The following is a 24750-nucleotide window of genomic DNA, read 5'->3' on the forward strand; positions in this document are numbered from 1 at the left end:
TTGGATTTTGTGGTTTTTCCTGCATTTATGATCTTCCCTGTCAACCACATTCAAATTCCCATAGTTACAAATCAAAGTATAAAGTTAATAAATTCCCAAAAAAAAAAATTATATAAATTCACAAAATAATCGATCGTTAGAATTAGTCCACACACTCGTGTATGGTGCATTCAATGTGTGGTTAGAATCAAACAAAAGTATATACAAACAAGTCCACTTTACAGCCACACAACAAAGCACTTCCAACCTCCAACCATCACAAGCTCTCCCTACACACCAACAATGACAGAAAAACACAATATCACCAAACCACCACATGTTCTACTCTTCCCCTACCCTTCACAAGGCCACATAAACCCCATCATCCAATTCGGCAAACGCTTACTCTCCAAAGGTGTCAAACCAACCCTTGTCACAACCATCTACCAATTCAACTCCACCCTCCCCCACAACACCACCACTAACCCCATCGAAATCAAAGCCATTTCCGACGGTTTCGATGAAGGCGGTTACTCGAGTGCCCAAAGCGCAGAATCCTACCTCAAAACATTCAAAGAAACTGGCTCAAAATCACTAGCTGATCTCATCAAGAACCTTCAAAATGAAGGAAACAAGATTGATGCAATCATTTATGATTCCATGATCATTTGGGCTTTGGATGTGGCCAAGGAGTTTGGAATAAATGCTGGTTCGTTTTTCACTCAAGCTTGTGGTGTAAACAGCATATATTATCATGTTCATAAGGGTTTGATCTCTTTGCCACTTGGTGAAAATGCACCTGTTTTGGTTCCTGGGTTGCCACAGCTTGAACGGTGGGAAACGCCGTCGTTTGTGCGTGATCATGGAGCGTACCCTGGATGGTCTCAGACTGTGTTTAGTCAGTTCGTTAATATTGATGAAGCACGGTGGGTGTTCACAACTAGTTTCTATCAACTAGAGAAAGAGGTGTGTTTTGCTTTTGCTTCTTCTATTTTATTTTATTTTTCTGCTAATATTTATTTATATAATCTTAAAGAGGAATGTCGGTGGACATTCCTCTTTTAAACCCTCAAGTTTTCTTAAAATTCATTTTACCCTTTAGACATTCCTTTTTGACATCCAGGTTTTTCAACTTTAATTTTCATCCTTTTTAGGTTCTTTAGTTTAGGTAATGTAATTTTCAATCCTTTAATATTATTTTTACCCCATCGAGAGTTTATATCTTCTGTTTTTTTTTCTTAATACATCCGGTCATTAACTTAAAAAACATTGTTGTGTGCTTATTTTTATGTATGTGTTGGTATAAAAATGTGTTGGTCTACGCTTCGATGAAAATAATTGTTTGAAAACAAGTCGGATAAAATATAATATGTTTTTGTGCTTACTTTTTATGTATGTTTCGATGTTAGTTTTGCTCAGAAACTATTCAGGTCAAATATAATACGTCTTGATTTGACAATATAAATTCAAGTTGGTCCACATTTCCAAGTAAATTTTGTTTTCAATTATAATACGTTTTCGAGCATACTTTCTATGTACGTGTCGGCGTAACTTTTGTTTAAAAACAATCGGGTCAAATATAATACATTTTGATTCATCGATTAAATTCGACTTGGCCTACGTTTTAATGTAAAGGGTCGCTAATAATCTATATATAATCATGTCGCATAGTCAGTACAATATTCGAGTTTGTCTACATTTCGACACAAATTTCGTATACTTTTCCCTATAAGTTCGATTTTGTCTACATTTCGACGTTAACTTGGTGTACACTTAGGTGCTTTATTTTGTACAATTCCTACGTATGATTCAAGTCACATATTCGTTTTGACTTGACGGTATTTGAGTTAGTCAGGCCACATATAATATCTTATGATTGTATGGTATAAATTCAATTTACTTTACGTTTGATCCAACCGCGATGCTTATATAGGTTAAACTGAGTTCAATCATATGCATAACGCTTGGACTAATTTATTTGACGTTTACGAAGTACCCACGCCGCAACGCGCGCGAGTCATATTACTAGTATAGTCTTAAAAAGAATGGTCGGTGGCTGTCACATCAAAGCCACCGACCCATTCTTTTATATATTATCGTAACCTGAAAGTTGTTAACAAAATGAGATTTGATTGAATTGGTTAAGTGTTTGTTGTTGTATCACATAGATCCAGGTTCGATTCCTTTCCATTACTTTTTTTGTGGTATTTTTTTCATTTAATAGTCTCAGTATTTATTTTGTTTTTCTGTTCCATTGTTTTTTTATTTTTTATTCACTAGGTGTTCTAAACTTTTTTTCCCTTCTCTATTTTTTATTTTCATTTTGATTCTTTATTTTTCCTTTTCCAATATACATTTCTTTATTTATCTTTTCTTTTTCTATATATACATGCATATAATAAATATGATATATATATATATATATAAATATATGTAGGTTTGTATGTAGATGTTTGTTTTTCGTGTACAACTATCCACTTTCTAATTCGTTTTTTCATTGTTTAGCTTAAAATAAAAAAAAAAAAAAAACTATATTTTCACATTGTTATTTTTAAGTGTGTCATTATAAGTTCACGTTTCGACGCAACTTTTCTCACGTATTTTTTTCGAAAACAAGTCGGGTCAATATAATGCGTTTCATGTTTATTTTTATGGGTGGCTATAAATTCATGTTTCAGTTTATATAAATTCATGTTTCGACATAAATTTTTTCGGAAACAACTCTGGTTAAGTATAATACGTTTTCATGCTTATTTTTGCATACGATTTTGGTTGGTCTATGTTTTGACGTAAATTATGTTTGGAAACGAGTCTGAACTCTGGTCATTCGACAGTATAAATTCGAGTCACTGATTGTTGATGTTGCTAGGTCTTGATTCAAATATAAGGATGATGTAGTGGTTATGTGGAACCCTCACTAAACCAACCACCCCGGGTTCAGTTATGTTTCTTTTGTAACTACAATGTTTATATAGGTTACACTGAGTTAGATCGTATACATGGAAACACACGTTTTCATATAATTAACGCATCACATAACGTGTCCTTAGCTATAAACAACTAAGTCGTTGCCGCCGCAACGCGCGGCATATGGCAAGAATCTAGTTATTAGATTGATATGAATGTTTACAATTCGTTAAAGTCAAACAAGTGACTACATTCAATGCTCATCAAGTTTTTAAGAAACCGACAAATGAGTCTACATTTTTATAGCTATCCACTAGGGTGTCAGGATATTGGATAGTGGTTTGGCTCGAATTGAATTATAAGGGTGAGAGGGGCACTCCCCTCTTAGGGAAGTCCCCTCTCTTACGCACACCCAATCAGGTTATGCCACGTCAACTCCCCTCTTAAACTTCTCTCACACCCCAATTTGATGGTGGCACTTCCATCTTAGGTGACTTGTTTTTTTTATTAAAAAAAAAGGAAAATAATTGATTGGTTGAAAATAAGGGTGGCCCCACCATCTCCTCTCTCCTTTTCCGGTGAAACCTCCCCGATCCCCCTCCCCGCACCGATGGCGGCGGTGTTCCCGAACGGTGAATTGGGTCACCGATCCCCCTCCCCGAGAGAGCCCTATATACCCTAAGACCATGGGTTGGGTTGGGGTTTATTTAGGTGGTGTTTGTTTGTTTTTTTTTTTTTTTTTTTTTTTTTTTTTTTTTTTTTTTTTTTTGCCAGAAGCACTTCTGGCTACTTATGTCTGTGTTGTGCAGACGTGCGCAGATGTTTCATGTCTGCAGCTTGTTTGTTTTCTCGCAGACCTTTCGTTAAGAAAGGTCTGCGAGACCTCTACTTGGCACAGACATTGACCCAAGTCTTCTTGGCACTGACCTTTACCTCTTCTTCCAAACCTCCACCCCCACATCCCCACCACCACATCTCCGCCACCACCGCCACCCCCACGTTCACCCATCTCCTCCACCCGACACCCCCAGTCACCTCCACCATCAAAATCGCCTTCATCATCTGTTATCATCATCATCATCGAACATCATCGTCATCATCATCATCGATCATCATCATCATCATCTCATCAACATCTTCATCGATCATCTTCATCATCACCGCCGTTGTCACAGGAACCACAACCACCGCCATAACCGATACAGCCGCACCACTACTGCCGCCGTATACACCGTCGTCTCTCTCTCCTCGGACTCTCTCTCTCTCTGGATCTCTCTCCTCCCTCGATCTCTCTCTCTCTTCAGAAACCCCCAAATCGACTAGGTTTGAAGATGGTGAAATTAGGGTTTCGGTGGAGGTGGTTGACGGCGGTTGAAGCGGTGGTGCTTGGTTGTGGTGAAATTAGGGTTTCGGTTGGGTGGTGGCTGAAGTGGTGGTGGTTGGTTGTGGTGGTGGAGGTGGCCGGTGGTTGTGGTGGTAGAGGGAGGGAGAGAGAGATCAGACAGATGTTGTGTGTGCAAAGTGTGTGTTTGTGTGTGTTGAGAAGATCTTTTTGTAGAATAAAAAAAACAAACCTACTTCTCCTTGCAGACTACAGACATTTGGTCCACCTCTTCTCCTGCAGATGCCTGCAGATGTGGTCCGCAGAAAAAACAAACAGCACCTTAGTCTTATTGGGGACTACCTCCGTTACATAGGCGTCACATCACCATGGGTGAATGACCATCCCTTTGAAGACTATCCAAGGGTGTGGAGGATAGTCTTTCGTCCCTTTTTTATTATTATTTTATTTTATTTAATTAAATAATTAAAAAAAATAACTCTCTCTATCTCTCTATGTGGTGGTCCAAAATCAACCATCAGCCAACCAAACACCTAGTCACCAACGTCTTGATTCCACCGTTTGAGACGCACGAGCCCGAGGGGGCGGTGTGCAACGGAGGGGACGAGCCGAGACCGGGGGGGGGGGGGACCCCACACCCTTGGTCTAAGACCACCCGTACACGACAAAATCTCGGCGTTTTCCCAGCCAAACACGCCCACTTATGGCCGATGGGCTTTTTTTTTTTTTGAAAAATTGGGTTTTGGCGTTGGATTTTCCACGCCTTCGCCTGTTTGAAATTTTGTGTTCTTTGAGGTTTTTGACCGTTGTCAAATGGTAAAATAATTTAATATTTTTTTTTTAACTTTAAACACTATATAATCCCTACTTTTCATTCCATTTTTATAAATTTTTCACCTCTTCTCTATAATTTTATAAAAACTTCTTCACTTTTCACCCACAATCATGAATCCCTTCTGACCTCCATTTGGTATGCCTTCGAGACCCGTTAACCCCAACGCGTATCGGCCGAACACCACGCAATCCCAACCGACCTTCAACCTACATGACATGTAAAAAGACAATCTCTAGCTTTGATTCGTTTTTTTTTTAATTTATTTCTTTTGTTTTTTTATTTGTTTCGGTTTATTTTTATTAATTCCGTTCTTTTAGAATGTAATATTTTTTATTTAATGAAATTTATTTAGTTTTAATTAAAATAAATTTAATGAGTGTGTAATGATTGACGGGGCATTATTGGGTGTTATCACCACTACGCCCCTTTGTAAATAACGCCCATTTGATGAGTAGGATTACACGTGGCGCAAAACGCCCTAGGGTGGGGCATTATTCACTCCAACGACTGCGCATGGTCTAAAAGCTTATATTTATATTTAGGGGTAGGGGTGGTCATCACTCACCACTCACTCATCACTCACAACACCCAATCAATTTCATCCATGTCATCGAGCTTTATTCCATCACTAGTGAAGGTTTTTAGTGGAAATGCCATCACTCACCACACACTATCAAAATCATTAAAAAAAACAAAACAAAACTGAATTTAAAACAAATTGTTCACGCGTGATATGGTTGACGCGTTATAAATTGCACGCGTGATGAAGTATAGTAGCGGCGGTGTGCGTTATACTTTCACGAGTAATGGTACCTCCATCACTGACCACCCGGGTGGCCTTAGGACATATCCCCCCAAATCATTATTTACCCTGGTTTGGCTCAAATTGAATTGTAAAAGCTTATATTTTTAGGACATAACCCCAAATCCTTATTTATACAATTTAATTCATATAAGTCGTATAGCTTTATATCTTTCGTATGGATAAAGGATATACAAAGAGAAATTCATATAACTCGTATAGCTTTATATGTGTTGTATGGATAAATGATATACAACCAGAAAATTAGAGAATGTTTTCTTTGTCATTACTGTATACAACTTATATAAGATTATATGCGTTGTATTATACGACTCATATAATCTTATGCGAGCCACATTTTGATTTTTGGTGAGATTTTGAGGTTTTGAAAACTTTATACAATTCGCATAACTCTACATGACCGGTATAGATTTATAACGCTTTGTAACTACTTTTACAACTAGATGTGTGTATTATAAACACAGCCGTAAAAAAAATTTTAAACGTCATGGCCGAGGGGGTAGTTTTTTACACCACAAGTTTGGTGAAAAAAAAAAAGAAAAAAGAAAAAAAATTAAAAACACCAAACTTGTGGTGTAAAAAACTACCCCCTCGGTCGCGACGTTTAAATTTTTTTTTTTTTACGGCTGTGTTTATAATACACACATCTAGTTGTAAAAAAAAAATCATGGTGAACGCCCACCCGTGGGGTGTAGTTCTCGCGGTTCTTACAACTCGAGGTGGTTCTCATTCTTGCAGCCCCCTATATATATATATATATATATATATATATATATATATATATATATATATATATATATATATATATATATATATATATATATATATATATATATATATATATATATATATATATATAGAGGGAGGTTCAAATGAAAACCACTAGTTATTGTGAAAACTCGAAAACTAACTTAAAAAGCCAAAAAAACATACCAAAATTTTTTGTTTTATTTTTTTTGCATAACAATTTTCGCAGGTTTTTTTATATAAAAAAAATTTTCAAAAAAAAAAAAAATTGTGTAGAACACATGTGTATGTGTACTACACATGTGTATTATTACACATGTGTACTACTAAGTTTTTTTTTTTAAAAAAACGTTTTTTTTCATATATAAAAACCAGCGATTTTTATAAAAAAAAATTGAAAAAAAAAATTTTGTGTGTTTTTTAAGCTTTTTTTAGTTAGTTTTCGAGTTTTCACAATAAAAGTGGTTTTCATTTGAGTTTACTCTTTTTAGGCCGGACTAGGAACCCCATCTCCGGCCGGACTAGCAAGAGAGGGATGCCCCGATAGGTATCCCGATCGATAACGGGATGGTGAGGAAATGAAAAAATAACTAGCAAGGGGTGCCTCAAGCACCCCGATCTATTCAACCGGCAAGAGAGGGATGCCCTGATGGGTATCCCGATCGATAACGGGACGGTGTTGTTATAAAAGCAATGTTAGATGTATTTATTTTTTGTCCTGCTGTTGGTGCTTTGTTTGTCTTGATGGTTTGTCTTGCTGTTAGTGCTTTGTTTGTCCTGCTGTTACTGTTTTCATGGGTTGTTTTAAAATATCTGTACAGAGAAGCTATTTTGTAGATTGAAATGGGTAAATACTCATGAAGGTAGCTCAACAGGTGTTTTAAGGGCCTACAGTGGCCATACAATCAGTGTTTGTTTGTTTGTGCGTGTGCACGTCATGTGTGCGTGTACGTGTGTACACGCGCATACGCGCGATTTCTTCCCTGTACAGTACGGCATGATGTCTTCTCAAGGCATCATGCCGAGGGCCTCCTGCTCTGATGCAGCTCCTGAAAGGGGAGAGTTTGAGAGGGGAAATGGGTTGTGGAACACAAAACCCATTCACCTCTTAACTCCACTTTCCATCGCAGATCGTCGCTACCGGCAGGCTTTGATCGGGGTCTCAACCCGATAAAGCCAAGACCGGAAGGAGTCGCCTTAGCATCGTCCTATAGCGCGGAGTCTTTTAGTTCTCACGCCCCGGTGTCTCAATCATAGCCTTCCTATATATATATTGTTGAAGAGGGTCGATGAATAGTAACTTTATTTTTATAATAATATATTGTTTTTTATTATTTTATAATTTAATATATTATAATAGTTTATTATTATATTTACTTTTAATAATATATTTTTCTTTTTTTAACATATATTTCCTTTACCTTCTTTTAATAATTGTTTTTTTTTCCTTTTTTAACATATATTAATTTATCTATTAATTTGATACTTCTTTAATAATTTACGTTTATAACTTTTTTCTAAAAACTTAAGTACGTACTTGTGCTTGATTTCTTTCCCTGAAATTCTGTCATAAGTTTTGTTAAAAACGAAGTTATACTCAAAATAAAGTATATTTATTTGGTATCATAAAACGGTACGGTACGATAATAAACTAAATCGTTCTAATGGTTTGAATTTCTAAACAATATGCTTTATTTTCAAATCACGTTTGTTTTACATTACCATTTGCTCGGTTTCGCCGCAACGCGCGATATAAAAAAACTAGTTATTATTAAGATACGCGTCTATTTCGTTAAGATACGAGCTTATTAACGATTTTACTTTAATGAAACACGTATAACGAGTTTTTATTAACGAGTATAGCTGGAATAATTGTGTTAAGCGTTGAATTATTAAGACACAACTTTGTAATACGCCGTCGATTGTATTACCATTCACGTTTAAGAATCAAGATACAACTAAACAATCAAATACAGAAGATAAACATTACGATAACAATCATAAAAAAATAAGATATACATTTTCAACAATATTTCCAAGGTTTCAAATCAAAATACAACAAGAGGAAAATACAATACTTGTCGCTATTGCAGCGGCGAACCTGGTGGTGATAGTGGTGCTTCTCTTGGTGGATGTGCAACATCTGGTCGTGCAGAGATTGGCACGACGGCAGCAGTCAGATGCGCTACCATCGTGTCCGACATCCACTTAAGCTGACTAACTACCTGGACCATCTTAGTAACTACACCTAGGCATGAGCCTCGACCCGTACCAACCTCTCCGCATTCCTTGTTGGAGCCACCAGACATGGTCTCATGCTGCGTCGCTCATATGATTTGTCACCCATATGAGGAGCCACCTCCGCCCTCTCGCCCCCACCCCCCACTCACGTGCCACATACCCTCGCCCCGACCCACCTGCTCCTCACATGTCGACGGTGGCTACCAAACGGTGCGTCCCTGTTCATACGAGTATACAATATGAGTAACCACCTCAGAAGCGATCCCTATCACGATCGTCGTCGAACGACATACGGGGTCGAACAAATGAGACACCGACATATTGTGAGCTAGTCCGGGACCCAAATGTGGAAAAACTTTGCCAACCCGGTGATGAGGCCCCCGCAGACCATGTGGGTTGCAGTCCAACGAAACGGATTCTTAATAAAGTAAACGACGAACTTATATGCCAAATTAGCCCTTCCACTAGTGACGACTTATATTGTGTAGAAAAAGTCGGCCATTCTGTGTGACCCTCTCCCTGCAATTCCCCCGCGCAACTATTGTAACCATGATACACCGAAGTATATATCGGTGCAACGGGTCATACATAAGGCTGACCGACTGCATCGTGGACAGATGATGCTCGTCCACGAACATCTGTTGCCTAAGTGTGTGCATAAACAACAACCCTACATCACTCCCTATGGCGACTAACACATCCAGTAATGTCTGGGTTGCCGCCTCAGGGCTCACGATTTGTCCATGTCCCATCTGCTGGACCCCGTAGGCCGTGAGACAGCGGTCGAGCTGGGGATCGCCGTCGAGGTAGGAACTCAGATTGTATGGTCGTATGACCAGGGATGCACCGATTGGCAGCAATCTCCAGCGGGTGAGGAGTAGGAGGGTGGAGGCGAGGGGAATAGGCGAAAGGGCAGAGGACCATATGAGCGACGCAGCATGAGACCACGTCTGGTGGCTCCAGCAGGGTATGAGGAGTGGTTGGTACCAGTCAAGGCTCAGGTAGGACATCAAGTTACTTAGATAGCCCAAGTAGTTAATCAGCTTAAGTGGATGTCGGACACGGACCAGATGATGCAAATGATCAACCGCCACCAAGTTCACCGCCGTAGTAGTGGCGAGTATTGTATTTTCCTTTGGTTGTATTTTGATTTGAAACATTGTAAATATTACTGAAAATGATTATCTTATTTTATTTTGATGATTCTTATTGTAATATTTATCTTAAGGATTTGATTGTTTAGTTGTATCCTGATTGTTAAACATGGATCGTAATATAATCTACGGCATATTACAAACTCGTATCTTAATAATTCAACGTCTAACGCAATTAAATCGGCTAAACTCGTTAATAAAAAGTTGTTATAACTTTTTCAATAAAGTAAAATCGTTAATAACTCGTATCTTAATAAAAACTTTTGAAGAAACTCGTACCTTAATAAAAAATCTTTCTACATTTTCGTTTTAGATTTATTAAAGTAATTAAAAATAAATAAATCTATACGGGGCGTATAAGGTTATACGACATGTATAAAGTCTGAGAAAGCTGAAAATCTCATCGAAGATTATAGTGTGGCTCGTATAAGGTTATATGGTTCGTATATTATTTATTGTTATGTCACCTTGACCCTGTACATTGATGACAAACACCGAAACATTGCACTTGATCAAGACATAAAACGAGATAGAAGAAAGTGTAGAAGAAACTCGTTCATTATAATACAATCGACATAGACTACATACCGAAAGAGTACACATCCTCTACAAGCTGGTTGAGATCACTAAGATCTAAATCACACTTTCTCTCTCTAAGTTCTCTCTCTATAACATTTGTTCACTTAGAACTCTTCAAAAGTCGCTTTACTTACATCACATAGTTATATATATAGGCTGACTAACTTAATCCGTAACTAACATTATATTCCGGAGTATCACCTATACTACGGACTAAGGTTCAGAGGTAAACAAACCTCTGAACACTTCTAATACTACTGACATACTTTTTTTTTGGTAAAGGAGGGCGGCACCTCCGGTAAATTTTATTAATAACAAAAAAATATTTACACCTAAAGGAGTTTAGGTTCCCGGGACATGCAACCCAAGGAACTCACCACCCCTATCGACGAGGGGCCTAACAAAATGGGACAAAAATCTCGGCCCCCCGCCCATACTATACAATCCAACAAAAACATAACCTGCAAACAAAACAAAACCACACGCAAACAATCAATCAGAAAGAACCTATACAAGCACACTATAATAATCAAATCAAAATAACATAACATAGTCTTCATTCCAGCAGCTAACCAAATAGCCATCCCTTCTTCATTTCTCCAAGCAGCAACCAACAAACTTAACACTCCCTTCCCAGCAGCATCCCACCACTCCCTATTCCTCCGATCCGCAACCATCCCATCCTCATCCTTTCCCAACACGATATCCCTCCCCACAGACTCCACTTTCCCATCATATAACCAACTGTCACCAATTAACAAAATACCCGGATCGATAAAGTACCACCTCTCAAAAAACCACATTTTGCCCCAACCAAAACATAACCACCACACCACCACTATACCCTGCACCATCTTATGCATACAATCAAAACTCAAACAAAAACTAATAAAATAGCAAGAAACTAACTGATCACCAACCCACCCCAAACGCTAATAGCTAAATACCCATCATATCTCATAACTCATGAAATACCAGAAATACCCCTGTCCTTAATCAATTCAACATTCCACTCCACAGCAGCTTCAGCAACACTACTATTATTCTTCCATACTAAACCCAGCAGCCTATTCCTCACACTATTCATAATCAAATCACTAACCTGCTGCACAGATCTTCTATTGTTCTCAAAATGACAACAATTACGTTCCTGCCAAATAAAATAAACAGTACCAACTACAACCAACTTCTGAATGACATGCCACACAGATTTACCAAACTTTCTGCTTTCCACGAACTGCACAAAATTAACCCAATCATTCGGAGCATTCAACAACCTGGCTCGAATTCTAACTCTTTCCCAAACAGCCCTAGTATACTCACATCAAAAGAATAAATGTTGATGGCTATCCGGCACTCTATTACAAAATTCACTTTTATACTCTCCACCACATCCCCATTTTATCATTCTATCATGGGTCAGTAAACGAAATTTAAACGCCATCCAGGTGACAAAGGCATGCCTCGGAATGCACTGGCTGAACCACACAAAATCTCCCCATTTTACCACCTCCCCAACCACACATAAGCTTCTATACACCCTTTTCACAGCATACTCATCCACCTTTCCATCCTCCCCCTTCCAAAGAACATTATCAATGACTTCCTTATTAAAAGTCTGAATATTATACTTAACCAACCACGGATACTTTTCATGCCACTCTTCAGGGACCTTCCAGACCTTCCCATCATAAATATAAGCCAATTTGGTTTTAAAATCAAATCCAGCTTCTTTAATATCTCTCCTATTAATCAAATCAACCAACATACCCTTCCCCATCCAATTATCATACCAAGCAAACACATTTTCCCCATTACCAACCTTAGTGACAAAATTGCCCATAACCTTGTTTCTTATTTGCAGCAACTGCCCACAGCTCCACGAGTCAAACCGGGTCTCATTAGTATCCCAAAAGCTCCTCCCCTTCAATTTATAAGCTTTAACCCATCTAACCCAAATGGAATCTTTATTAGAAACCAGATTCCAAATATGTTTAGACATAAGAGCAATGTTCTGATTTTTAAGAGAAGCAACCCCCAAACCCCCTTGACACTTAGGATAACAAATATCCTCCCAACTCACTCTTGCAATACCTCTCCTCCCCACTCCTTGATTCCATAGAAAACCCCTGATCAGCCTTTCAATATCCTCCGAGACATTATAAGGCAATATAAGGAGGCTCAACCAATATACAGTTAAAGAAGACAAAACAGATTTAATTAATTGAACCCTCCCCGCATATGACAAAAATTTCACCCTCCAGTCAGAAATTCTATTCTTCACCTTATCAATCAGCAACCTGCAGTCTTTTTGAAACAACTTTTTAGAAGACAAAGGGACCCCCAAGTACTTCATAGGAAATTCACCAACCCTGAAAGGTAAAGCCCCCAAAATTTCAGCCTTTAAGTCCTCCTTCACATTACCACATATAATCTCACTCTTCCCCATATTTGGAATAAGGCCAGACACCACACTGAATTCATTCAAAGCTTGTTTAATAACGTCAATAGATCCTCTATCAGCCCCACAGAATATGACAAGGTCATCAGCAAAACACAGATGTGTCAATTTTAACTTACCACATCTCCAATGGTAAACAAATTTCTCATATCTATTTATATTTCTGCTAAGAATAAGATTCAGAACCTCCATCACAAGAATAAACAAATACGGTGACATAGGATCACCCTGTCTAAACCCTTTCTCCCCTTTAAAGAAACCAAACATATTTCCATTGACAGAAATAGAATAAGAAACAGGAGACATACATGTCATAATCCAGCCAATAAACTTCTCATGAAACCCAAAGTGCACCAAGCAATCTTCAAGAAAACTATGACTCACCGAATCATATGCCTTATGTAAATCAATTTTTAAAGCCACTCCCGGATGACCCATAGCCCAATCATAACCCTTAACAAGTTCTTGGGACAATAAAATCTTACCACTGATTAATCTTCCGGGCACAAATGTACTCTGATTGCAGCTGACCAAATTCCCTAAACACCCTTTCAACCTTTTACAAATGACTTTACTAATGCATTTGTAAAGAACATTGCAATAGGCAATTGGCCTAAACTCATTAACAGCCTTTGGGGCCTTCACTTTAAGTATCAAAGATAGAACAGTGGCATTCAATTCTTTCAGCAGCTTACCATTCTCAAAAAATTCAATAACCGCAGCAGTAACTTCCGTCCCCACAATATCCCAGGCACTTTTAAAGAATTTAGCAGAAAACCCATCAGGCCCAGGCGCTTTCTCATCACTTATCTGAAACATAGCAAGCTTGACTTCCTCACTAGTCACTTTACTAACCATACTCAAAGCATCACTTGCCGTCAGTTTGTTAATAAACAACGAATCCGGATCATTTAAAGGTTCCACCGCAGATTTAACACCCATGATTCCCTTGAAATGCTTAACAAAAGCATTCCCAACATTCTGACTATCATATTCCACACCCTCCATATCAGAAATAACATTAATACGATTTCTACTCTCTCTATATTTAACAGATTGATAAAAATACTTTGTGTTCTGATCTCCCACCTTAAGCCAATGCATTCTAGATTTCTACTTCAACAAATATTCTTCATCCAGTAAAGCATCTTTATAAGCATTCACATAAGCAGCCTCCTCATTTCTTAACTCCTCATTAAAAGGATCAATAGTAACATCCAATTGAATTCTTTCAAGCTCACATCTTAGAAACTCAACTTTACTATGCAGGTTCCCTGTTTATAACTCAGCTTTCTTAAAGGTTTTTTCAAAGCCTTTAATTTAGAAATCACCACAAACATCTTATGACCTTCAAATCTCCTACCCCATCCATCTCTAACAATGGGTAGAAATTCCTCTTTCGAAGTAAGAAAATTCCAAAACTTAAAAGGTTTCACAACAGCCTTCCCCACTTCCGGAAAAATAACAGACACGGGAGAATGATCCGACGTATAAAACGGAAGAAACTTTGCAAACACAGCAGGAAATTTATCAACAAAACACTGATTTCCCATAGCTCTATCAAGCTTTTCCATGATACTATGCCTCTTCCCATGTTTCTGATTCCACGTATAAAAGAACCCCGTACTAGAAATATCCAGAACACTCAATTCAGCCACACATTCTCTAAAATCCACCATCCCATAATTAGTACCCGACTGCACCATATTCTTCTCACCAGCTTTTAAGATAGCATTAAAATCTCCAATAAGAGTCCAAGGTTTATGCTGTACTTTCAAACCATACCTAACCAGATCAGCCCACAACGGCCTCCTGTTAGCAGTATTAGCATGCCCATACATAAAGGAACATAAGAACTGCTCCTTATTATATACATTATTGATCTCACAATGAATCACCTGATCAGAGTACTCCACCACCTTCACATCCACCACATTAGGAACCCATCCCACAACAATTCTAACCCAGTTCTAGCACTTATCAGTATTTGAGAACCACATCCATCTCTTATTAATTTTATTACAAACCTCCTGCAATTTGCTATACCCAATATGCGTCTCTAATAAACCACAAACACTACTTTTATTATCTTTCAAGAGCCTTCTAACTTGAGACTGATGCCCAAAACTACCCAACCCTCTCACATTCCAAGTTAAGACTTGCATCTTCATTTCAAACCAGCCTTCTCTAGAGGATTACCCAAGACACGAGTATCCTCACCACCATCATTCTTCATAAAAACAGCCGTTTCATCCCCTTCTGACTCAACATCACAGGCATTAACTATCTTCTCAAACTGCAAAACATCCCACTGCTCCTGAAAAACCTTCTTTTGCCCCACATTCCACTTGCTCAAAACTTCTAAAGGAGGACACTCCTTTTTAAGAATATAACAAGCCACTTCATTGAATTGCAAATCATTCATTTTGAAATATCCAGCTTTATAATTCACACTAGTAGAAATATTATCAGCTAAGCAATCACTGGTTTCCTTCATTTCCACTTCTTTGGCTATCTGATCATTAGCATCCACATCCATCCCACACCTTTGATCTTCTTTTCCCGAACTATTCTGAAATACTTCCTTCTCTCTACTAATTCCTCCCATATCACTCGCCTTCTCTTCCTTCAATCCAGACTTCACATCAATACTTCCCTTCACTTCACTGCCCCCAGATACTATTTCATCCACTTCCCCACTTAATACCTCAAAACTATTAGAAACCTTCACAATACTCTCCACCTTAGTCTCACCCTTGTTAGTCACTTTAGGGCCTTTAACAACAGGCCTGTACATCTGCTTTGGATTTTTCGAGCCCCTTTTAATATTACCAGCACTTTTTATAGTCACTCCTTCACCTCTCTGCTCAATGATCTCTCCCTTATCATTTTTAGTATCAGAGGTTCCAGCCCCAACCGAAGTACCCATACCATTCCCTGAATTCTGCACCTTCTTAACATTCATATTTCTGCCTTGGTTATAATATTTCATGCCATCATAATTCCTCAACACTTTATTCTTCCTACCCATAGTAGCAAAACCATTAACACCCACTCCCGAAACAGGAAAGTTATTAGCATTCGCAGCTTTAATATCATCAATCAACTTCTGGGATTTCTCCCTAACTTCCTCTTCCGACAGAATTCTCTTACCACACGACTCAAAATCGTGCCCAAATACTCTACATTCAGAACACTTCTTTACCTTCAACTGATATTCAATTCTAATGTCTTTAACATAGGCTGGATGTTCACCCTCCTCAGGATAATAAGCCTTAACGAATTCAGGCAAAACTGTATCAGCATCAGCATCAACTTCCACCAGAACAACTTCCACCAGAACTCTAGCAAAACCTGGAGGCCCTTCAGCAATCCCACATCTCTCAGAAGTGACTTTATCAAACAAAAGAGGATACCCAACACAGCTAAGCATACTACAAATACTAACAGTATTCCACAATTCCAGGGGTAAATTTGGAATAGTAATCCACAACGGAATTTTAAACGGTTCAGATTTCTCCAAAGTCATACCTGCCTCCCATTTCTTCAAACACAATGGAACATCATTCACTAACCAGGGCCCCTTATCAATCGCAGCCACCATACCTTCCTCACTTCAGAATTTAAAGAAAAAATCCCTTTATCATTCGAAGATATCTGCATAATACCAAACTGTTTCCACATTCTACTTAAATGAAACCTGACCATACCTAACGGCAGATCCTTTCCAATGAAATACCCATATAGATAAGCACTATACATCTTCTTAGCTTCAGCTATCTTCTCCGGACTAATTACAGCCACAACATCCCCATTCTCTAACACTTTCGGAGGATAATATTGAATTTTCTCCTCAATAACAGACTTCGGACCCCTAACAGTATTAGCATAAGACACTACTTCCTTCTCCTTTACCAACCTCTTCTCTTCATTCTTAGTTGCAGTAAACACCACATTATCTTTCAGCGCCACAGAGGACATAAAAGACTTCATAGCAGGTTTCAAACTGTTAATAAAAGGCATATCAGCCTTTGTCACCTTATAAGGCTCCAACTCAGCCACCTTCTTCTGAATAAGCTTTTTCATAGACTCTTTCTTTATACTCTTCCTTCCTCCAACCTTCAAACCTTTATCAACAAACTTTCCCATGTCACCCCCACTAAACCCATTTCCCTCCTCTTTACAGAAAACAGGCATAACCACCTTCTTCTTACCATCATTTGACCCAGGAGAAAACGAGAAGTTTAAGGCAGTAGCAGAAAACTTAAACCTCCTAGCATCATCATTAAAACCCCCCTTCTGCACCTTCTTCCACAATTTATCCTTACAAACCCCTTTACATCCCACATTAGCCAAGCTCTTAGCCATCTCCAAAGCACAGGCACCATCTGGTAATACATCATACTTACTACCAACATCCTCATCCAACAGAATTTTAACAGCAGCATTATCACCCCACATAGCCTTAAAGGCTTTCACCTGCAATCCCTCATTCCTAACTGACCTTTTCTTCCGCTTATCCATCATAACAAACCCAACAGAAGAATTAACATCAAACACATTCACAGAGGCATCAATCTGAGAAACCTTACCTCTACCCCCTCCATCCTTCATAATCGAATCATCCAAAACCCATTTATCCACAAAACTGTCCACCCCACCCTTTATCTTATCAATTTTAGTTAACAATTCAAGCACAGAACCAAACTTACCAGAAAACAACTCACTAGGACACTCATGAATGTCCTTCCCTTCCAAAAGAATATTAACCCTATTAGAATCCCCATTCTCAGTCAGATCTGAATCAACACTAAACGAAACCTTCAGATCTGAGTTACTAAACATAAGTTTTTCATTGAACAATCTTTGTTTCCAATTTACACCCAAAACACTCTTCAAATAATCAAAATCGGCCATAGAAAGAAAAACAGACGAAAACATACCTTTATCAATCACCAGACCACCACTAGAAACCCTAACACCCGATTTCAGTTCCTCTACAGCCTCCTCCATACACGAATTACCTAATCCACACGAGCTCTGAACAACACCAACCTCCGGCAAAAGAGAAGCACCCTTCACCGAATCAGAAAACCCCTTCAAACCCTCAGGCATCACGAACAAACCGCCAACACCTGTCACAGGTGGAGGATCAGGAGGAACAAGGAACACACCACTCTTAGGAGTGAACTCCATAAGCTCAATCGAAGAAACCAACAAAAAAAGAAATCTCGCAGAAAAACCCTAGAAACCTCAGATCGCCAATACTACTAACATACTGAATAACTTGGAACAACATAGTTCTCAGGTTTGCAAGTAATTCGAAAACAAACATTACAATAATAATACTAACTCGGAATCCATAGTTTTGTGATACTCAAGTAATTCGGAACCAATAGTAATTCGGAACTTCTTTCTTCTGTTTTATCTTGGACTATGACTTCTGCTTTGGACTTAGTTTTTCACAGAATTGATAAAGTCATTACCTGGTAGGTTACTACACTTACATTTATATGACCTGTATAATCTTGCACGAGTCATATAGACTAACGACAAAAAAAAAAATCATCCCTCGACTTTCTACTATACTGGTCGTATAGATGACAAGGTGTGTAAATAAAGATTTGGAGGTGTGTGAATAGTGGGAACATTTATTACTGTCAAAGTATCTACTTTTACCCTTACACACTCAAAATCGTGTCACCTGGTAATGCATGATCCATTAACCCCTCCGTCTAAATGTTTAAAACGGGTTATTGGGTCCTAATCAAGAAATAAATGTATTCATCAAGTTGATGATAAAAAAAAAGTAGGTTAAACAAATTGTAAATGGGTTAAAAGGATCGACATTTTTATTTTAAATTTGTTGGACCACCCCTAAGCCTTAGAGAGTTGGGGTGCATCGCACTTCTCTCCTACCTCTCCCCATAAATGATGTGCATCCGTCCGTAGCCAAAAACATTACCTTGCTGTCTTTCCTTACCATGTCCACCATGCTTGTCTCATTGTCCTCCCTCTCTTCCATCTAGGAATATGTGAGTCAAACACATGCATTTGTGATGCTTTTAGTTTCACATAGGAAAAGTGCAAGTCGCTCTTTTACGTACAACTCGGATTTCAATAAATTTTAGATAAAAAATAAATAAATAAACAAAATTGCTTACTCAAGTTTTTACAAATGTTGACTATTATATTGTTAGAGAGACTACATTATAGAAGCAGCGTCTTACAAACATTTGCAGTCAGTAGCAAATAACTCAAAAATCAGGCTGTCAAAAGATTTTTTTTTTTTTTTTTTTGTTATGGGTTTAATAAAACAACTTATTAAAAAAGTTGATCATTATTTAAACATATTTTTAACGATCAATCTTTTTTTTATACAAACACATTAATTTTAGAAATAATAGATGAGTGAATTAACTATTTGTAGTGTGTGGTCTACATGATTCGATTTCGATTTCTTAGGTAATAGAGTGGATGAGAAAAATGTGGAACTTGAAGGTAATCGGGCCAACAATTCCATCAATGTACCTTGACAAACGAATTAAAGATGATAAAGATTACGGGTTCAGTCTCTTCAAAGCAAACCAAGACGAATGCATAAATTGGCTAAATGATAAGCCAAAGAAATCAGTCGTTTACCTATCATTCGGGAGCAGTGCAAAACTAAGACCCGAACAAATGGAAGAAATTGCATGGGGATTGAGCAATAGCAATGTTAATTTCTTATGGGTTATTAGGGCTAAAGAAGAGGATAAACTCCCTAAAGATTTTGTGGACATACTAAAAACCGAAAAGGGGTTAGTTGTGCCATGGTGTACACAACTAGATGTGCTAGCACACGAATCAGTAGGATGTTTTGTTACACATTGTGGGTTTAACTCGACTATTGAAGCATTAAGTATAGGAGTCCCAGTCGTGGCAATGCCTCAATGGACAGATCAAATTACTAATGCCAAGTGCCTAGATGAAATTTGGGGTGTTGGAGTAAGAGTTAAGGCTGATGAGAACGGGATAGTGAGAAGGGGAAATCTTGTGTCGTGTATAAAGAAGATTATGGAAGAAGAAATAGGAGTAGTAGCCAGGAAGAACGCGGCTAAATGGAGGGAATTGGCTAAAGTAGCCGTTAATGAAGGTGGAAGCTCTGATAAAGATATCGAAGAATTTGTATCTGAACTAAAGCATGCATGCTGATTTACCATTTGATATGTATGTTGGTGATTATTGTAATTGTTTCATGATATTTGGATATATATATATATATATATATATATATATATATATATATATATATATACATATAGGGTAGGGATCCTAAGAGAAGTCCACCCTATATTAATGCTAACTAATACAAAATATGTTTGTGATATTTGTATCCTAGATTTGGCGAATAAGAAACATGAATGATGGAGTTTACTAATTTTAATCTTGAACATTAAAAGACTGTCATAATATATAATATCATTATATTAAGTTATGACCATTGAAATATATATCATACACTGCTACAGTCCATTTACGACATCCAATGGTAAATCAGGAAGCACGCGGCTAAATGGAGGGAATTGGCTAAAGTAGCCGTTAATGAAGGTGGAAGCTCTGATAAAGATATCGAAGAATTTGTATGTGAACTAAAGCATGCATGCTGATTTACCATTTGATATGTATGTTGGTGATTATTGTAATTGTTTCATGATATTTGGATATATATATATATATATATATATATATATATATATATATATATATATATATAGGGAGCCGCTAGAATGAGAACCACCTCGAGTTGTAAAAACCGCGAGAACTACACCCCACGGAGCGCCGTTCGCCATAATTTTTTTTTACAAGTAGATGTGTATATTATAAACACAGCCGTAAAAAATCATAGCGAACGGCGCTCCGTGGGGTGTAGTTTTTTTACACCACAAATTTGGTGAAAAAAAAAGAAAAAAGAAAAAAAATTAAAAAACACCAAACTTGTGGTGTAAAAAACTACACCCCACGGAGCGCCGTTCGCCATGATTTTTTACGGCTGTGTTTATAATACACACATCTACTTGTAAAAAAAAAATCATGGCGAACGGCGCTCCGTGGGGTGTAGTTCTCGCGGTTCTTACAACTCGAGGTGGTTCTCATTCTAGCAGCCCCATATATATATATATATATATATATTTATATATATATATATATAGGGTAAGGTTCATGCGAGAACCACTTTTATTGCGAGAACCGCGAGAACCAATGTGAACACAACCTAAAATAGCTAAAAAAACCCTAAAAAAAACCTAACCCCCACCCCCAAAAACCTAAACCCACCCCCCCCCCCCCCCAAAAAAAAAGAAAAAACCTAACCCCCCCCCCCCCCCAAGCTAAAATGCTAAAAACTAAACCCTCAAAAAACCTAAAAAATCTAAAAAAATAAAACAATCTAAATTTTTTTTTTATTTTTTTACTATTTTTTATGTTCAAATCGCTACTTTTAGTAGCCAAAAAAAAAAATTTTTTTAAAAAAAAAATTTAAAAAAAATTTTTTTTTTGAATACTAAAAGTAGCGATTTTTATATAAAAAATAGTAAAAAATAAAAAAAAAATTTTTGGGTGTTTTTTAGATTTTTTTAGGTATTACTGTTTGTGTTCACACTGGTTCTCACGGTTATCGCAATAAACGGTGATTCCTAACGGATCTTTGTCCTATATATATACACACACATTAATCCTAACTAATACAAAATATGTTTGTGATATTTGTATCCTACATTTGGCGAATAAGAAACATGAATGATGGAGTTTACTAATTTTAATCTTGAACATTAAAAGATTGTCATAATATATAATATCATTATATTAAGTTATGACCATTGAAATATATATCATACACTGCTACAGTCCATTTATGACATCCAAAACTTTAAAACGATGCATTTTAAGACAAATTTGTATCGACTTATGTATGTTACAACAGAATGTGACTCGGTATAAGACTTCTTCACAACTCCATCAACGGACTCATTTGTTTCGACTAATGCATTTTAAGACAAATTCGTTTCGACTAATGTATGTTGCAACAAAATGTGACAAAGTCTAGTATGTCCAATTATTAGAAACATAATACCTGAAACATATCCCAGATTGAACCTGAAGAGCTTTGTCCTATTTAATTAAGTTTTGAGGATATCCATAGGTGCTTTTTAGTTAAAGCAACCTGTCCAATTAACCTCAAAAAATAAAAAGTTCTAAAGAAAGTATTAGTGTTATTATTCTGAATTAAATCCAATTTAAGGAGCATTAACTATGGTTTTACACAAAGATTAAGTATAATCAGCATACCCTCCTCCAAACATGGTGAATGTAAAAGCAAATCAATAAGACCTTTGATCTTATGAAACAATCTGTTAGAAAAGTATTGCACACTTATACATTTTCCCATGGACAGACATTGCTTTAGTTTCGGGCTGGGCCTCAATCCATAGTGTCAAATAATAGAAAAAGCCCAAGTTTTTTTTTTTTTTTTTTTTTTAATATGGAAATTTAACTGTGAAACGGAATCCTTAACTTGATCTCAACATTTCAACTCACACAAATCTCTTCTCCACTCATCGGTCAAAAATACTACCTCGGGTTTTATATGTAAATTTGTGAGTTATACACAGGGGTGCAAATGAGCTGAGCGACTCGCGAGCTACTCAAGCTCGGCTTGAAAAAAAAGCTCGAACGAGTCGAGCTTAAATGAGCTCAAGTTCGAGCCTAAAAACAAGCTCGTTTAGTAAACGAACCCGAGCTTCGCTTATTGAGCTCGAGCCGGCTCGTGAGCCTAAACGAGCTTTTTGTTTATTTATTTTTTATTAATATATTAAACATACGAGCCTGCTGCTCCACATACGAGCACGTAAATCTCCATGCGAGCCTGCTACTCCACATACGAGCACGTAAGTTGCTATACGCGCATGCTCCTTTACATACGAGCACACCGGTCTCCATACGAGTCTGTTGCTCTATATACGAGCATCTCAGTCTCCATGCGAGCCTGCTGCTCCACATATGAGCACGTAAGTCGCTATACGCGCATGCTCCTTTACATACGAGCACACTGGTCTCCATACGAGTCTGCTGCTCTACATATGAGCATCTCAGTCTCCATGCGAGCCTGCTGCTCCACATACGAGCACGTAAGTCGCTATCCGCGCATGGTCCTTTACATATGAGCACGTAAGTCGCCATATGCGCATGCTCCTTTACACATGAGCACGTAATTCGCCACGCGCGCATGCTCCTTTACATACAAGCACGCCGGTCTCCATACGAGTCTGCTGCTCTATATACGAGCATCTCAGTCACCATGGGAGCTTGCTGCTCCACATACGAGCACGTAAGTCGCTATACGCGCATGCTCCTTTACATACGAGCATACCGGTCTCCATACGAGTCTGTGGCTCTATATACGAGCATCTCAGTCTCCATGCGAGCCTGCTGCTCCACATACGAGCACGTAAGTCGCTATCCGCGCATGGTCCTTTACATATGAGCACGTAAGTCGCCATATGCGCATGCTCCTTTACACATGAGCACGTAATTCGCCACGCGCGCATGCTCCTTTACATACGAGCACGCCGGTCTCCATACGAGTCTGCTGCTCTATATACGAGCATCTCAGTCTCCATGGGAGCCTGCTGCTCCACATACGAGCACGTAAGTCGCTATACGCGCATGCTCCTTTAAATACGAGCACGTCGGTCACCATACGAGTCTGCTGCTCTACATATGAGCATCCTAGTCTCCATGCGAGCCTGCTGGTCCACATACGAGCACGTAAGTCGCTATACGCGCATGCTCCTTTACATACAAGCACGCTGGTCTCCATACGAGTCTGCTGCTCTATATACGAGCATCTCAGTCTCCATGCGAGCCTGCTGCTCCACATACGAGCACGTAAGTCGCTATACGCGCATGCTCCTTTACATACGCGCACGTCGGTCTCCATACGAGTCTGCTGCTCTACATATGAGCATCTCAGTCTCCATGCGAGCCTGCTACTCCACATACGACCACGTAAGTCGCTATCCGCGCATGGTCCTTTACATATGAGCACGTAAGTCGCCATATGCGCATGCTCCTTTACACATGAGCACGTAATTCGCCACGTGCGCATGCTCCTTTACATACGAGCACGCCGGTCTCCATACGAGTCTGCTGCTCTATATACGAGCATCTCAGTCTCCATGGGAGCCTGCTGCTCCACATACGAGCACGTAAGTCGCTATACGCGCATGCTCCTTTACATACGAGCACGTCGGTCACCATACGAGTCTGCTGCTCTACACATGAGTATCCTAGTCTCCATGCGAGCCTGCTGCTCCACATACGAGCACGTAAGTCGCTATACGCGCATGCTCCTTTGCATACGAGCACGACGGTCTCCATACGAGTCTGCTCCTTTACATACGAGCATGCCAGTCTCCGTGCGAAACTGCTGCTCTACATGTGAGCACGTAAGTCGCCATACGCGCATTTCTTCTTTATATACGAGCACGCTAGTCTCTGTGCGAGACTGCTGCTCTACATGTGAGCACGTAAGTCGTCATTCGCGCATGCTCCTTTATATACGACCACGCCAGTCTCCGTGCGAGACTGTTGCTCTACATGCGAGCACGTAAGTCGCCATACGCACCTGCTCTTTTACATACG

At 38.6% G+C, this 24750-nt stretch overlaps 1 protein-coding gene across 3 annotated transcripts; it reads left to right on the forward strand.

The window, feature by feature from the left end:
* Positions 1-207: 207 nt before the first annotated feature.
* Positions 208-20785, forward strand: LOC110877127 (UDP-glycosyltransferase 74G1). 3 transcript variants are annotated; one of them, XM_022125283.2, is made up of 3 exons: positions 208-945; positions 19534-20168; positions 20624-20785. In XM_022125283.2, exons 1-3 carry the CDS (start codon positions 283-285, stop codon positions 20715-20717), a joined length of 1392 nt encoding a protein of 463 aa, XP_021980975.1. In that variant the 5' UTR covers positions 208-282; the 3' UTR covers positions 20718-20785. The 3 variants fall into 3 exon arrangements, with proteins under 3 accessions (XP_021980975.1, XP_035833164.1, XP_021980974.1); XM_035977271.1 differs by having other exon boundaries at positions 209-945; positions 19534-20221; positions 20677-20753; XM_022125282.2 differs by lacking the exon at positions 20624-20785 and having other exon boundaries at positions 209-945; positions 19534-20488.
* The last annotated feature ends 3965 nt before the right edge of the window (positions 20786-24750 follow it).

The sequence above is a fragment of the Helianthus annuus genome, chromosome 9, assembly GCF_002127325.2.
Source record: "Helianthus annuus cultivar XRQ/B chromosome 9, HanXRQr2.0-SUNRISE, whole genome shotgun sequence".
NCBI classification, from domain to species: domain Eukaryota; kingdom Viridiplantae; phylum Streptophyta; class Magnoliopsida; order Asterales; family Asteraceae; genus Helianthus; species Helianthus annuus.

What these genes read in the sequence shown, in the direction of transcription:
- LOC110877127 (XM_022125283.2), top strand. Translation starts at nt 283, where the DNA reads ATGACAGAAAAACACAATATCACCAAACCACCACATGTTCTACTCTTC. An exon ending in TCTATCAACTAGAGAAAGAG is followed by an intron (nt 946 to 19,533) that starts GTGTGTTTTGCT and finishes TCGATTTCTTAG; the next exon opens with GTAATAGAGTGGATGAGAAA. An exon ending in GCCAGGAAGAACGCGGCTAA is followed by an intron (nt 20,169 to 20,623) that starts ATGGAGGGAATT and finishes GCACGCGGCTAA; the next exon opens with ATGGAGGGAATTGGCTAAAG.